Source organism: Lepidochelys kempii, chromosome 8 (assembly GCF_965140285.1).
Source record: "Lepidochelys kempii isolate rLepKem1 chromosome 8, rLepKem1.hap1, whole genome shotgun sequence".
Lineage (NCBI taxonomy): Eukaryota > Metazoa > Chordata > Testudines > Cheloniidae > Lepidochelys > Lepidochelys kempii.
In genome coordinates, this window is record NC_136387.1 from 41,491,400 (window position 1) to 41,507,432 (window position 16,033).

The 16,033-nt window shown below is 45.6% G+C and overlaps 1 protein-coding gene across 6 annotated transcripts in view; it reads left to right on the plus strand.

Annotated features, from left to right (window-relative positions):
* Positions 1 to 16,033, plus strand: part of ATF6 (activating transcription factor 6) — a 408,864-nt gene that overhangs the window by 120,534 nt on the left and 272,297 nt on the right. For all 6 annotated transcript variants that reach the window (XM_073356217.2, XM_073356211.2, XM_073356213.2 and 3 more), the window contains 2 exons: positions 7,845 to 7,958; positions 11,261 to 11,363. In XM_073356217.2, coding sequence (XP_073212318.1) covers positions 7,845 to 7,958; positions 11,261 to 11,363 — 217 coding nt within the window. The remainder of the gene's footprint in view (positions 1 to 7,844; positions 7,959 to 11,260; positions 11,364 to 16,033) is intronic.

Consider the following 16,033-nt stretch of genomic DNA (forward strand, 5'->3'; position numbering starts at 1 on the left):
GAAATATAAAAACTAACCAACCCCTGAATCAGACAAACCAGTGCATGCATTCCATGGTGAGAGAGCAAGCTGTGTGAGCACTCTTGCCTCAGCAAAGCAGGAGCAAGCAGGTATGGTGTCTTGCTTTTGATGTGCAGTTCCATCAGGCCATGCCTGGCCTCATTCTGGTGCTGAGCAAGTCCTGGGACAGTCCCTGACACTGCACTTGCATACAACTCAAAGAGCAGCTCCCTGTCTCTTCCAGCATAGCAGGCAAGAAGTTGCTGCCAGCTTTCCATGTGTGGGGCTCTGATGGGGTGTACAACACCCACACTGCAGAGCAAGGGGTTAAGGAGGAGCTCTGGGCCCAGGTGGCCTCACCCAGTCGCACTTGCAGGGCCTGCACAAGCTGGAGGCAGGGCTTTAAGAAGGGGAACAGAGCAGCTCAGAGCAGGCAGGCAGTGGAAGGGCGTAGGCAGCGGCTGTGAAAGGAGAGCAGTGTCCTGGAGCTCCTTGCTTGAGGTCTGACCACACAGACCAGTGGAAATGTACAAAGGAGAGTTAAGTGGCTGAGCATGCAGGCAAGAGGCTTGGTGGAACTGACTCACTTCATGAAGCTAACGGGGATAGAGAGGTGGCCCAGGGGGTGGGGGGCAGAATCTTAGCACCCCAAGGTGTCGAAGGTAGCTGCCCACCACTAGGCCCTGGAGCATAGCCCAATGTAGAGCGTAGGCCTGGGCTCCCCTCTCAACCCCCAGAGGACATTACAACAACAGGGGCCTTCACCGAAGGTGAGAGTCGCACTGGAATAGAGCTTGACTGGCCAAGAGCCTAGCCCTCAAATTACCTGGGCTGAAGGAGACGACAGGTAACCCTTGGGGCAGGATGCTGATCTGTCAATCCTGCCTGACCTCCAGGCAGCACTGTGGGCGGTTGTGCACCTCCTACAGAGCCGAATGTTACTATCATAGACTTGCATCAGCACAGGTATAACAATACGGCCTCTGGCGGGACACAACTGAGAGTATTAATTCAGGACGAATTGCTTAGAGCAGGGCAGTTACAGTCCAAGGCACACCAAACCAGCCAAACAGAGAAGACTTCGGTTTTACCCCACTGTCTATCCAGAAGTTATACAAGCAATTCCCTTAGACACTCCAGTTTCCCAGTATCACCACCAGCAGCTACTTTTTATGGGGATGAATGGGTATGAAAACCAATACCCAGTAAAAGAAAAAGGGTCCTCCCGATCCCAAAGGACCAAGCCCCAGACCCAGGTCAATATACAAATCAGATCTTACCCACAAATCATGCTGTTGCCAATCCTTTAGAATCTAAAAGTTTATTTGTAAAAAGAAAGAAATATAGATGAGAGTTAAAATTGTTTAAATGGAATCAAATATGTACAGTAATGGCAAGGTTCTTGGTTCAGGCTTGTACCAGTGATAGAATACACTGCAGGTTCAAATCAAATATCTGGAGTACATTCACAGCTTGGATGGGTCATTCAGTCCTTTGTTTAGAACTTCAGTTTGTAGCAAAGTTCCTCTAAAGCAGTGGTTCTTAACCTGGGGTGCACGCACCTATGAATGGGCTATGAATGTTAATATTTGTCATAAGAAAAGGAGGACTTGTGGCACCTTAGAGACTAACCAATTTATTAGAGCATAAGCTTTCGTGAGCTACAGCTCACTTCCTCAGATGCATATCGTGGAAACTGCAGCAGGCTTTATATATACACAGAGAATATGAAACAATACCTATTCCCACCCCACTGTCCTGCTGGTAATAGCTTATCTAAAGTGATTTCCAGCACAAATCCAGGTTTTCTCACCCTCCACCCCCCCACACAAATTCACTCTCCTGCTGGTGATAGCCCATCCAAAGTGACAACTCTTTACACAATGTGCATGACAATCAAGCTGGGCTATTTCCTGCATAAATCCAGGTTCTCACATCCCCCCCACCCCCATACACACACAAACTCACTCTCCTGCTCAGCCTTTCTTAAAATTCAAACTATGATATTTGTTTTCTTAATCACTCAAAATGTGTTCAGCAAAGTTCAAGATACTTACAGAGGAAAGGACTGGATCCTAAACTCTGTGAGCAGTCTGCTTTGTTAGAAACCTCATGGATGCTTGTGTAAGCCATTATTTCTGGAGATCTACAGAAATGCACCTCACGAGTGTATGGTTACAGTCGGCTCCAGAGGCTGCCTACCAAGTATTCCCAAAGAATAATTTTTATTTTATCCATTAATATCTTTATTCATCATTTACAGGGGTGTATTCAATTGACATAAAGTCACTTTAAGCCTTTCTAGATCTCCAGCAGGCAGTGGATGCGTATGTTCTGGATTGTGTCCAGATTGAAGGTTGGCTTATTCAGACTGTGTTTTTCCCCTTCACAGAGTTTGTCCTATCAGATCTGTCTTTTCCAATAAAATATTTTTTGGCTAGCTGAATAGAGACAGCCGCAAATGTGCTGAAAGCACTAATAGATTTTTGCCATGTGGAAAGAAGGCAATCAATCAGGAATACTCTAATGACTTAGTATATGTGGCTATGATGAAGGGCCTGTGTCCTATGTGTGGCACATTTTAAACTATGAATTATGTGATGAGGTAGCAGAGATGCTCACTCAGGAAGGTATGTCAGAGCCAACACCTCCTCTTTCCCTCCAGTCTCTTTCACCTTGTTGCTTGGTAAGTGTGGAACCCTCTTCTTTTTCTCCTCTCTAGCTGTGCTAGAAGCAGAGACCAGAAGAGGGACAAGGCAGGAAGGTGGAAAGAAGGATAAAGGGAAAAAAAATGAGTATCATTTTCAAAAGGAATTTGGGCATTTAAGTGCCTGAGTCTCACTGAAAGTCTCTGGGACTTCAGCTCCTAAGTCATTTAAGTGCTTTAACATTTTTTACCCAAGGATTATCATAAAGAACCTGGAGCTAACTGCCTGAATTTAAGAGCCAAGCCAAGACTTCTGCGTTGCTTCTGGCCTCCTCCCCAATTCTCCTCTGGGCAGGCCCAAGGATTTCCCAGACTGCCAGCAGCTTCTCAGGCAAGGTCTCCTTCACGGACAAACTTTTCCTCTGCTACTCCACATATGAAAGAGATGGTCTGGCTTTTCATATGCCTTCCCCTCTCAAAACTGGAACAAGGGGAGTCCCTGTGGTTCTTTAGGGACTCTGGGAAAGGGAGGGCTAGTTCCTTCCTCTCCTCACTGTTATGGCTGAGATCCCAGCTGGGATTGAGATTGGGATTTCTCTTCTGTCTTTCTCCAAGTCCCTGCTGCCCTGTGAGCCTCTGTGCCTCAGGCTCTTCTTTCCCCAGACTTCTCCCATTTGGAAGAGCTGTTGATCTACTAGCAGCTACTGTGTAGCAGGCTCAGCTGCAACCTCTCTCCCAGGCCCTCTTAGGCTGCAAAATGGCAATGCCTATGTCTGTGAGAAGTCAGAAAGGCAATTCTGAGTGCTATCCTGTGGCTACTGCCAGAACAACCCCTTACCATGGACATATAGGCAGCTCTTTGCTGCCTGTTCTGCCACTTTTAGTCCCTGCTGGCTCTGTTGGCCTCTCCAGCTGCCCTCAATTCTGGATCCCCTCCCCGCAAGCAGCTGGCAGTGTTGTCTTGCTCTTTTGGCTTGCCCCCCTACTGCCCACCTTAGCTCCCCTCACAAAAAATATAAATTGAAGGACGAGCACGTAGGGTGGCTCCTTTCTTGGAGAAGGACCAGCTGTATCCAAAGTGGACCCTTGGGGAGTAATTGCCTTCACCTCCGTACCTGATCAGGCAGAAGCCCATACAGTCAGAACTCTGTCCATCCTGGGGTGGAAATGCAATCTGCTGTTACTGTGAAGGATGTTTCTAGCCACCTCAGCTTGGGAAATGCTGCTCAGGGGATTTCCTGTTCTAGAATGGTACAGCAAGCATACAGGATTGTCCTACATCAGCAGGGCACTGGGAGCTCCATCTTACTGTTAAACTGAGCCTTTTTCAGTGGGAGGAAACTACTGTGGCTTTATTTCCAGGATGAACACAATGTCCTGGTGGATTGGCTCATCAAGGCATACATTTTTTAACAGTCAGGGTAATTAACCACTGGAACAATTTACCAAGGGTCATGGTGGAGTCTCCATCACTTATGATTTTTAATTCAAGATTGGATGTTTGTCTAGGACAGTGTTTCCCAAACTTGGGACGCTGCCTGTTCAGAGAAAGCCCCTGATGGGCTGGGCTGGTTTGTTTACCTGCCGCGTCAGCAGGTTAGGCTGATCGCGGCTCCCACTGGCCGCGGTTCACTGCTGCAGGCCAATGGGGGCTGCAGGAAATGGCGCGGGCTGAGGGACGTACTGGCCGCCACTTCCCGCAGTCCCCATTGGCCTGCAGCAGCGAACCGTGGCCAGTGGGAGCCGTGATCGGCCGAACCTGCGGACGCGGCAGGTAAACAAACCGGCCCGGCCCACCAGGGGTTTTCCCTGAACAAGCGGCGTCCCAAGTTTGGGAAACACTGGTCTAAAAGATTTGGTCTGGGAATTGTTTTGGGGAAATCTTATAGCCTGTATTGTACAGGGGGTCAGACTAGATGATCACAATGATCCCTTCTGGCCTTGGAATCTACAAATCAAGAAGGAACTGATCCCAGGGGAATGGAGCTTGAACTTGGAAGCTTTCCAGTCCATTTGTCAATATTGAGGCTGTCCGGCTGACCACTAGTTTGCCAGCAAAAATGCTGCAAGTCTATCCAGGTTTTGCTCTCAGCTGTTTGACCAGTTGACCATGGTGTCAGATGCTGTTTTGATTAATTGGGGTGCAGAGATGGCTGCATCTTTCCATCTTTTCTTCTGATTCTCCAAATCCTCTGCAAGATCAAACCAGTCAAAGTGGAAGTAATTTTTCTCTGCCTTGGTGGCCAGGCAGTTGGGTACTGTTAGAATGTATCAGTGAGAAGAACCAATTTTCTCCTCCAAGAGCCAGCTCACTTTGTGCATCCAGGAAGTTGGAGAGTGAATGCATACCAGTGGCTTCTGGGATGGGGTATGTACCAGATGCTGGATGATTGTCAAAGTGTTACAAGGATTCCTAAACCAGGACGTAGAAATGAAGCTGGTGTGGTGTTTAACTAACAGCTTCTCCTGTGATGATTGCACCACCCACCAGGTTATTACAGGTTTAGAGTAGCAGCCGTGTTAGTCTGTATCCACAGAAAGAACAGGAGTACTTGTGGCACCTTAGAGACTAACAAATTTATTAGACCATAAGCTTTCGTGGGCTACAGCCTACTTCATTGGATGCATAGAATGGAATATATAGTAAGAAGATATATATATATACTGTGACAAAGCTCTGCCCTTGCCTCCATGGGTCCCGCGTTTCCTGGTGGATTTCGCTAGCCTCAGAGGCTCACTGTGACCCTCCACGTAACCCTTCTCTCTCTAGAGACAAGGGTCATAGTCTACTGAGCCATTTTCATCCTAAGCCAGCGAGGGAGATGCGGAGAAGTTATCCTTCCTTGCACAGTCTCTGTTGTCTCCCAGTCTCAGTGATTAATCAGGGGGCAAGGGGGGGAGCCCGGGCCCACCCTCTACTCTGGGCTCCAGCCCAGGGACCCTAATAGTATCAGCTATGGTAGCTGTCCTTTTAGAAACATGACACGTCCAATTCCCTGGGTTACTTCCCCCACAGCAGCCCTCACTTCCTCAAGCTCCACTTCACCCTTACCTCAGGGCCTCCTTCCTTGTGCCTGATATGGTGTGTTCTGCTCAGTCTCTCCAACAGTGCAACTTCCTCCCACAGCTCCTGACATGCACACCCACCTGACTGACTGGGAGGCTTTTAACTAGTTTCAGCCACCCCCTGATTGGCTTCAGGTGTCCCAATCAACCTAGCATTCTCCCTACCTTCTGGAAAGTTGTTAATTGGCCCCAGGTGTCTTAATTGACCTGGAGCAGCTGCCATTTCACTTATCCTGGTACCAGGGATTTGTTTAGCCTGGAGCTAATATATCTATCTCCCACTACTTTTCTATAGCCATGCGGCCTTGCCCCGTCACAATACATACAGAGAAGGTGGAAGTTGCCATACAAACTGTAAGAGGTTAATTAATTAAGATGAGCTATTAGCCTCTTACAGTTTGTATGGCAACTTCCACCTTCTCTGTATGTGTATATATATATATATATATATCTTCTTACTATATGTTCCATTCTATGAATCTGATGAAGTGGGCCGTAGCCCACGAAAGCTTATGATCTAATAAATTTGTTAGTCTCTAAGGTGCCACAAGTACTCCTGTTCTTTTTGCAGGTTACTACAGTTTGTTCCTCAGGGTTTTAAAAGTGGAAGATTAAGACCAAAGAAGTCCATACATCTGCTACTTCCACGGCCAGGGGCTGGCCTGCGCTCTCCATTGGTTAGATTCCTAACAGTTCAGTGTGAAGCTTTCAAACCCACTTCCCCCGATGCAATGTATTAGTCTTCAGGTGTACGTGCTACAGCCATCTGAACCAGATGGGAAAATGTCCCTCTGCCAATTTTGGATGAAAGCGACTACTTTGGTTGTCATCACTTCTGCCAGGAAGACTGATGAGAATAGCTTTGATTATTGATTCACTCCATTCTTGTGTTCCTGAGGTTAACCTGAGGTTTCATATTAACCAGCCAATTGTATTGCCATTTTTTTAAGTCTGCACTTTTCACAGAGGCAGAAGAGGCTTTGGATACTGTAGAATTATTGGGTTAAATCTGTATCTCCTTAAAAGTTTCAGAGCTGACACATAGCTGTTGGTGTGTTCCAAGGGCCCTAAAAAGGAAAGAGGCTTCCAAGACTACAGTGGGTAGGTGGCTTCAGGTTTGTATCTGCCTAGAGTATGAGTTGGCAGGTCCTATCTCACCAGAGCAAAGAGCAGGCCAGAGGAGGCTCTGTCTTTGGGTAGGAAATCTGTAGAGCTGCTGTTTGGTCCATGTCCCTTACATTTGTGTCACTTTATAAAACTTTAAATCAATTAAAAGTATGGTTACAATATGCATGCAAATGAGATGATGTCTTTGAGCTCCTGCCAATTGGCCAGAATGGCCTGTGGTGCAGATTTAGGTAACCCCTGCTTCAGTATTTTCCACTTCTTCATGGCTAGGGCTCTTTCTCCCCCAGCCATGCAGAGCGTCACCTCGTGGAGCCTGTACACTGGAGTCAAGGTTCACCCAGGTTCACTAGTCCACGTACAAGCGCAGTGCTGTAGGAGCAAAACAATTGCTGTGGGCAGAAGGCTTGTTTTGAACTGTTGATCTAGAGATGAACTTATTACAAGTGATTAGTGACATCTGCAAATCTAATCTGAACGATGAAGTGAGCTGTAGCTCACGAAAGCTCATGCTCAAATAAATTGGTTAGTCTCTAAGGTGCCACAAGTACTCCTTTTCTTTTATCATTTTATTTGTATCAACTTAACAGTTCGGAACCCTAATCATAAACCATAACCCCATTGTCCTGGGCACAGAACAAAAACAACAGTCCCTGCTCCATGGAACTAACAGTCGAAATAAAATTTACAATGAAACTGCTAACTTCTTTGGCTCGTTTGTGTGAGCACTAAGATTTTTGGCTTAAGAGGCAAATTTTGTTTCTGGCTCCCATACTGCTGTTGTGTTTCTCTGCATTGGGTTCTACAAAAATCCTGAGGGAAGAGAGAGCAAAATACTGGGTTACTAGGCACAAATTGTCATCTCTTCTAGAAGAAGAATCTGTTGGAGCAACAGTAATCTGTTCATTGGCTCTCTCATTGGCTCTTGGTGATTCATGTTCATTGGGGGAGGCTGAAGGAACTTTGAAAGAAATTTGAAGGGATTTTTTGGTGTCTTTATTTCTAGGTATGAACATTCTATTTCTGATAACAAAGCCTTAATGGTAGTAACAGAAGACCCACTATTGTATATTTCTCCACCACCGTGTCAGCCACTGATCAACCGGACTGAGTCTCTCAGGTTAGCAAACTGATTTCCAAGTGTATTTCCAAGTTTGTAATTATTGTGTGAATTCTCTGTAGGGTGCCTGGCATTTCTTTGTTTTTTTGTACTAGATACATTGTGGTCAGTGGCAACACAAGCTTCCCCTCTGTTCTACAGGTGTGTTTGAATTTTGGTTTAGCTGGCATCTGTAAGTTACAGATGTGGGAAACCCAGTATAAACAGGGTTGCTTTAAATGGATCTTAGTGTGTTAAACCAGTGTAACTTTGTGTGCGGACACTCTAATATCCATTTACACCAACCTGACCTATATCAGGTTACAGATACCTGTAACTTATAAGTGCAAGCCAAACCAATAGAAGCCATGTTTAAACCAATGTTAGAGTGGCCACACACAATGTTGCACTGGTTTAATTAACTTGGTTTAACTTTTCACCTTTAGTTAAACCAGTGCACTGTTTTGTACCACGATGTAGACAGTCTGACCTAGTGGTCAGAGCAGGAGTCAGGTTTAGTGGACGGCACTGGCATCCAGATAGGGGAACCAAGCCAAGGGGTCAGCACCAGAGTCAATTGCCAGTTATCAGAGCCAGGAGTTAAGCTAGAGTCAGATCCAGGAAAGAAAGCTGTGGGTCAGAACCAAGGTCAGATACAAAATGCCAGAGCCAAGGGTCAAGCTGGAATCAGGGTCAGAAGTCAGAGGCTGGGGTCGGAGCCAGGACTGGTCACTGATGATTGAAGGTGAGGTGTAAGGGCAGGAACTGGAGGAGAGGCACAGAGCAGGAGCATGGTGGGAACAGGGGCGAGGCAGGAGCATAGCAGGAATCAGGAACAGGGTTGGGTGCGGGGGCAGGCACCAGCAGGGTCCAATGCAGCCACAATAGGAGAACACCTTGTGGCTCGAATAAATTTTCTGTGCCACCTTCTGGCTTAAATAGCATGGATGGGCCAATTGGTGGAGCTGGGCAATCCTCCAGTCAGGGCTCCCTTGGCAGCAATAGCATTTAGCAGAAGACTCCAATACCCCAGCCAGCACTAGTAGAAGCATTCGGGTGACTGCCATCCTACCTTGCTACACTGCCCCCAAGAGATCCCAGAGTGCTACATACACACACTTTCCTCAGGGGCCCCTGCCAACAGCTCCCTGGGGTTTTAGAGAGACGTCTAGGGAAATAGAATCCTGGGATTGTTTCCAACAGAAAGCAGCTACTTCTCCTTCCTGGCAATTCAGCAGTCCCCACTCTTAGTAGGAGCACTGGGCTTGAGGTTTCATCCTCCATTGAATTGAGAACAGCTGAGAGGCAGCTGCATGGAGAGGATGTGGAGCCATGTGCTAGGAAAGTGGAGCAGCCAGCAGGGAGCTGGGAATGGACTACTGAGCACTGGAGACTATTGGCCTTCATAGAATCATAGAATATCAGGGTTGGAAGGGACCTCAGGAGGTCATCAAGTCCAACCCCCTGCTCAAAGCAGGATCAATCCCCAGTTTTTGTCCCAGATCCCTAAATGGCCCCCTCAAGGATTGAGTCAACAGTGTGCCCTTGTTGCCAAGAAGGCCAATGGCATTTTGGGATGTATAAGTAGGGGCATTGCCAGCAGATCGAGGGACATGATCGTTCCCCTCTATTCGACATTGGTGAGGCCTCATCTGGAGTACTGTGTCCAGTTTTGGGCCCCACACTACAAGAAGGACGTGGAAAAATTGGAAAATGTCCAGCGGAGGGCAATAAAATTGATTAGGGGACTGGAACACATGACTTATGAGGAGAGGCTGAGGGAACTGGGATTGTTTAGTCTGCGGAAGAGAAGAATGAGGGATTTGATAGCTGTTTTCAGCTACCTGAAAGGGGCTTCCAAGGAGGATGGCTCTAGACTGTTGTCAGTGGTAGCAGATGACAGAACAAGGAGTAGTGGTCTCAAGTTGCAGTGAGGGAGATTTAGGTTGGATATTAGGAAAAACTTTTTCACTAGGAGGATGGTGAAAGACTGGAATGCGTTACCTAGGGAGGTGGTGGAATCTCCTTCCTTAGATATTTTTAAGGTCAGGCTTGACAAAGCCCTGGCTGTGATGATTTAATTGGGGTTCGGTCCTGCTTTGAGCAGAGGGTTGGACTAGATGATCTCCTGAGGTCCCTTCCAACCCTGATATTCTATGATTCTATGATTCACAACCCTGGGTTTAGCAGGCCAGTGCTCAAACCACTGAGTTATCCCTCTCTCCTTCACACATACACATTCCTGGTGCGGGAGGGAGAGGGGATTATCTGTGGAGTTTAGGGTAGGAAAGGTGGGGAAAGCATTCATGTGGAGCAAGAAGAGCCATTGGGAGTAAAGAGAGAGGGGTGGCAAAGAGAAGAGGGAGCAATGGGAAGAAGGAGCAATTTTTCCAATTGCCTAGAAAGTCCAGTGTATTTCTCTGCAGGATGGGGAACTCTAGGAGACCTATTTTTCTCTGTTATATAAGAAAAGCAGTTCCCCCCGTCATAAGATAATCAGAGACTCCCAATTCCCCTGGAGGTACTGGACCCTCCATTCTGATGCTGTCGGGTGGGGTAATGACTTTCACTCACTGTCAGCCTTCGCTCACTTGGAACCAGCAGCCTAGCCCGCTCACTGCTAGAGACTAGTAACAATCATAAAATATCGTAACAATTCTCTGAGCCATCCAGTCCATCACAAATCTGCCTGTGTGCAAGTGTCCAAAGCTTTTTCATTAATCAAATTATGTAGTTGGAAAAATGATTATAAAATGGATTTAGAAGCCAGTTAAAGACAGAGATACACAGGTCATGACTTTTTCCCTTCAGCATCATAAAGTAAACAAAGATATATTTGAAGTAGTGAATACTTTCTTTGCCTTGATGGAAGAACTGGAATTCTGTGGTTTCTAAAGACATGAGTTCATCACTGCATATTTTTTCTTTTCTTCTTTTTTTTCCCTTTACTCTGTTAAATTTAATTTTTGAGGAATTCACCGAATTTTATTCTTGAGTTGGTAGCCTTATGATTTAAATTCTTAATATTCCCCCATTGCTTTCAGGATTTGTGTTGTTTAATTATATATAGGAACCACTGTAGGTGGAAAAATCCAGTCCAATATTAACACATGGCAGATATTTAGCTATGAATTCTCTTTGAACTTGTGACTAACATTCATGCCCCAGTGTTAAAAGGAACACAATATAAAATGTTAAGATGAAAAAAACCCTAATGTTAAATCACAATAATTTTCAAGTGGATTGTTAAAATGCTGCTCAAAACCCAAGACTTTTTGACTCCTTTTTTAAAGACATGCCTAATTTAATGTTGCATTTTACAGATTAAATCATGAACTTCGAGGGTGGGTTCATAGGCATGAAGTGGAAAGGACAAAATCTAGAAGGATGTCAGATAACCAACAGCAGAAAACAAGAGTTGTCCAGGTAGGTTTGTACTGTTGAATCATCAGCAACACAAATTAATTGCTGGCAACATGACCAGCTTTCCTGAGATACGGCTCATTCCACAAGGCTTTTGTGTGTAGTGAAACTGATAGAAGATTAAACATGAAAGAAAGCTGCAGATTGGTAGAGCAAAGGGTTAACGCATTAGTTATTTCTGGAGTCCCTGGTTCATAGAATCATAGAAGATTAAGGTTGAAAGAGACCTCAGGAGGTCATCTAGTCCAACCCCCTGCTCAAAGTGGGACCAACCCCAACTAAATCATCCCAGCCAGGGCTTTGTCAGACTGGGCCTTAAAAACCGTTAAGGATGGAGATTCCACCATCTCCTTTAGTAACCCAGTGCTTCACCACCCTCCTAGTGAAATAGTTTTTCCTAATATCCAACCTAGACCTCCCCCACTACTACTTGAGACCATTGCTTCTTGTCCTGTCATCTGTCACCACTGAAAACAGCCTAGCTCCATCTTCTTTGGAACCCCCCCCTGAGGTAGTTGAAGGCTGCTATCAAATCCCCCTTCACTTCTCTCTTCTGCAGACTAAATAAGCCCAGGTCCCTTGGCCTCTCCTCATAAATCATGTGCCCCACCCCCTAATAATTTTCGTTGCCCTCCGCTGGATTCTCTCCAATTTGTCCACATCCTTTCTGTAGTAGAGGGCCCAAAACTGGACGCAATACTCCAGATGTGTGCTCATGAGTGCCGAATAGAGGGGAATAATCACTTTCCTCGATCTGCTGACAATGTTCTTACTGATGCAGCCCAATATGCCGTTAGTCTTCTTGGCAACAAGGGCACGCTGTTGATTCATATCCAGCTTCTCGTCCACTGTAATCCCCAGGTCCTTTTCTGCAGAACTGCTGCTTAGCCAGTCAGTCCCCAGCCTGTAGCGGTGCATGGGATTCTTTCTTCCTAAGTGGAGGACTCTGCACTTGTCCTTGTTGAACCTCATCAGATTTCTTTTGGCCCAATCCTACAATTTGTCTAGGTCACTCTGGACCCTATCCCTATCCTCCAGCATATCTACCTCTCCCCCCATCTTATTGTCATCTGCGAACTTGCTGAGGGTGCAGTCCATCCCATCCTCCAGATCATTAATGAAGATGTTGAACAAAACCGGCCCCAGGACCGACCCCTGGGGCATTCCGCTTGATCGTCTCAAAAAATGGTCTCACCTTAAGTTCTTGGCAGATATTCGTCCACATCACAGAACTGCCACAGAGTTTGGCATGGTTGTAAGCCTCTGTTCAAGGAATGCTAAGACTGGCATAGCAGTGGATTTGGCAGATAAGGATTGAGTGGTGTTACAAGAGCTGTGAAGGAAAGCTGTAGATACCTCCTCTACTCTATGCCTTGCTTGAGTCTTGTCTTTTGTGAATAGTAAAATCAATATAAATAAAGTTTCAAGAAAGAGACCCAAAAGAGAGTGTTGAGACTGTAAATCTTTTTTTACTTAACTTAATACATGTGGTTATCTCTGTATCTGCAATGATTCCTTTTATTTCTCTATGCTTGGTGTTATAGGCTGAGATGGCAGCAATGTCTATAGTTAAGATTGCCTGACTCTTTCCAGCATAAGTCACTGTTTTCAGATGATTTTTACTTTGCCAGATTTTAAGTATTCAAGCTGAATTTTTCCATGCTTGAACTCTGCTTCAGGCTGAATTTAAAAAAAAAAATCAAAATTGGTTCAGCCATTTGAAAGAACAAGATTATGCAAAACAACCTTTTCCCCTGTTTTAAGAAAATATTTCCTGCCATTTAACTGAAAAGTTTTAGCATCTGTATACTTTGGAGCAGGAATTTGAAATTTGGTGAGGAGAATGGTCCAAGGGCCAGGGAGGTGCTTTTGGCTGATTTCATGAAAATCCATCCAGCATTGGCAGCATTCTGAAAATTGTCATATGCACAAGCCCAATAAAGCTTTTTAGAGGCCTGCTGCAAAAATCTCTCAAGAGTCCATCTGCTCTAAACATAATTCCAGCTCTGCTGACCTTGATCTGCACCAAGGGTGCTGCCAGGGCCCACTCAGCTTCCTACATGGTAGGCCAGGCCCAGAGCTAGAGCTCCAGAGAGGATGAATGTGCAGCAGCAGCAATGTGCCCCTAGTTCACGCTTGGTGTAGGAGCCAGGGGGAAACCTTCCACTAATGGGTAGTGTGAATTCTGTGCACTGAACAGTCCTTATTATCAATCTACTTTACCGTAGGAGGCAGGGTGAACATCATTCTCACCAGTTTACAGATTTTGCACAGAAATAGAATCATAGAATCATAGAATATCTGGGTTGGAAGGGACCTCAGAAGGTCATCTACTCCAACCCCCTGCTCAAAGCAGGACCGATCCCCAATTAAATCATCCCAGCCAGGGCTTTGTCAAGCCTGACCTTAAAAACTTCTAAGGAAGGAGATTCCACCACCTCTCTAAGTAACGCATTCCAGTGTTTCACAACCCTCCTAGTGAAAAAGTTTTTCCTAATATCCAACCTAAATCTCCCCCACTGCAACTTGAGACCACTACTCCTTGTTCTGTCATCTGCTACCACTGAGAACAGTCTAGAGCCATCCTCTTTGGAACCCTCTTTCAGGTAGTTGAAAGCAGCTATCAAATCCCCCCTCATTCTTCTCTTCTGCAGACTAAACAATCCCAGTTCCCTCAGCCTCTCCTCATAAGTCATGTGTTCCAGTCCCCTAATCATTTTTGTTGCCTGCCGCTGGACGTTTTCCAATTTTTCCACGTACTTTTTGTAGTGTGGGGCCCAAAATTGGACACAGTACTCCAGATGAGGCCTCACCAATGTCGAACAGAGGGGAATGATCATGTCCCTCGATCTGCTGGCAATGCCCCTACTTATACGTCCCAAAATGCCATTGGCCTTGGCAACAAGGGCACACTGTTGACTCAGATCCAGCTTCTCGTCCACTGTAACCCCTAGGTCCTTTTCTGCAGAACTGCTGCCTAACCATTCGGTCCCTAGTCTGTAGTGGTGCATTGGATTCTTCCATCCTAAGTGCAGGACTCTGCACTTGTCCTTGTTGAACCTCATCAGATTTCTTTTGGCCCAATGCTCCAATTTGTCTAGGGCCCTCTGTATCCTATCCCTACCCTCCAGCGTATTTACCTCTCCTCCCAGTTTAGTGTCATCTGCAAACTTGCTGAGGGTGCAATCCACACCGTTCTCCAGATCATTAATGAAGATATTGAACAAAACCGGCCCCAGGACCGACCCTTGGGGCACTCCACTTGGTACCGGCTGCCATCTAGACATGGAGCCATTGATCACTACCCGTTGAGCTCGACAATCTAGCCAGCTTTTTATCCACCTTATAGTCCATTCATCCAGCCCATACTTCTTTAACTTGCTGGCAAGAATACTGTGGGAGACCGTGTCAAAAGCTTTGCTAAAGTCAAGGAACAACACATCCACTGCTTTCCCTTCATCCACAGAACCAGTTATCTCATCATAGAAGGCAATTAGATTAGTCAGGCATGACTTGCCCTTGGTGAATGCATGCTGACTGTTCCTGATCACTTTCCTCTCCTCTAAGTGCTTCAGAATTGATTCCTTGAGGACCTGCTCCATGATTTTTCTCGGGACTGAGGTGAGGCTGACTGGCCTGTAGTTCCCAGGATCCTCCTTCTTCCCTTTTTAAATAGTGCAGAGTCACTTCTGGGAGAGCTGGGAATGGACTCCTGTCTGTAATATCACAGATCCAAGTCTCATCCAAAGGCTCACTGTGCCAAACCTATATGCTTGGCTGTGCTATTTATAACCCTAGACCACACTCCTCTTCAGAGCCAGAAGTTTCATAGATTCGTGGATTCCCAGGCCAGAAGAGACCACAATGATTATCTAGTCTGATCTCTTGCATAACACAGGCCACAGAACTTCCCTGAAATAATTTGTGTTGGAACTAGAGCAGATCTCTTAGAAAAATATCCAATCTTAATTTAAAAATTGCCAGTGATGGTAAATCCTTGGTAAATTGTTCCAGTGATTAATTACCTTCAGGGCTAAAGCCTTATTTCCAGTCTGAAATAGAAGCTAGGAATTCTGACTGAATCCGAACAGTCTTCTGTTGTTTAGCAAATAATTGTGCAAGTCACTGAATTCTCTCTTCCTAGTGGCTTGTCCATGCAGAGAATAGCAGCCTGCTACTGTAACTAGTTACTCCTTTAGTTCAAGCAGTAGAGGTTTGTGCTGTGCTCTGGAGCTTAGGAGGTTCAAATCCTGCTGATGATCCATGAAGGTCATGATGTTTCCATTTGATAGAAATTCTGTGTTTTTCAGTTTCCTTGTTTTAACAAAATACCTAGGAAATTACATTTTAAAACTATGTTTGCAAAGCCAAGTACTCAAAAGTTAAAAGAATTAATGTAGCCTGTAAAAGCTAATTCATCCCCTTATGCATATGCATTATGATACAGCCTAATTATATGATCATTTACTGTTTTTTGTGCTGCAATACTCTGACTCATTCAGTGCACAAGTTGGACAGAGAATGAGGCAGAGGGTTGAAAACAGTGAGATGGCATTGAGGATGCATGTATCTCAGGGGAACACCCTACACCCCCACATTCATCTTTATAAAATATGTGGTATCCAGTGTAAAGTTTGCCATGTTGGGTGTCTTTGGAAGGCTCATAATGCACT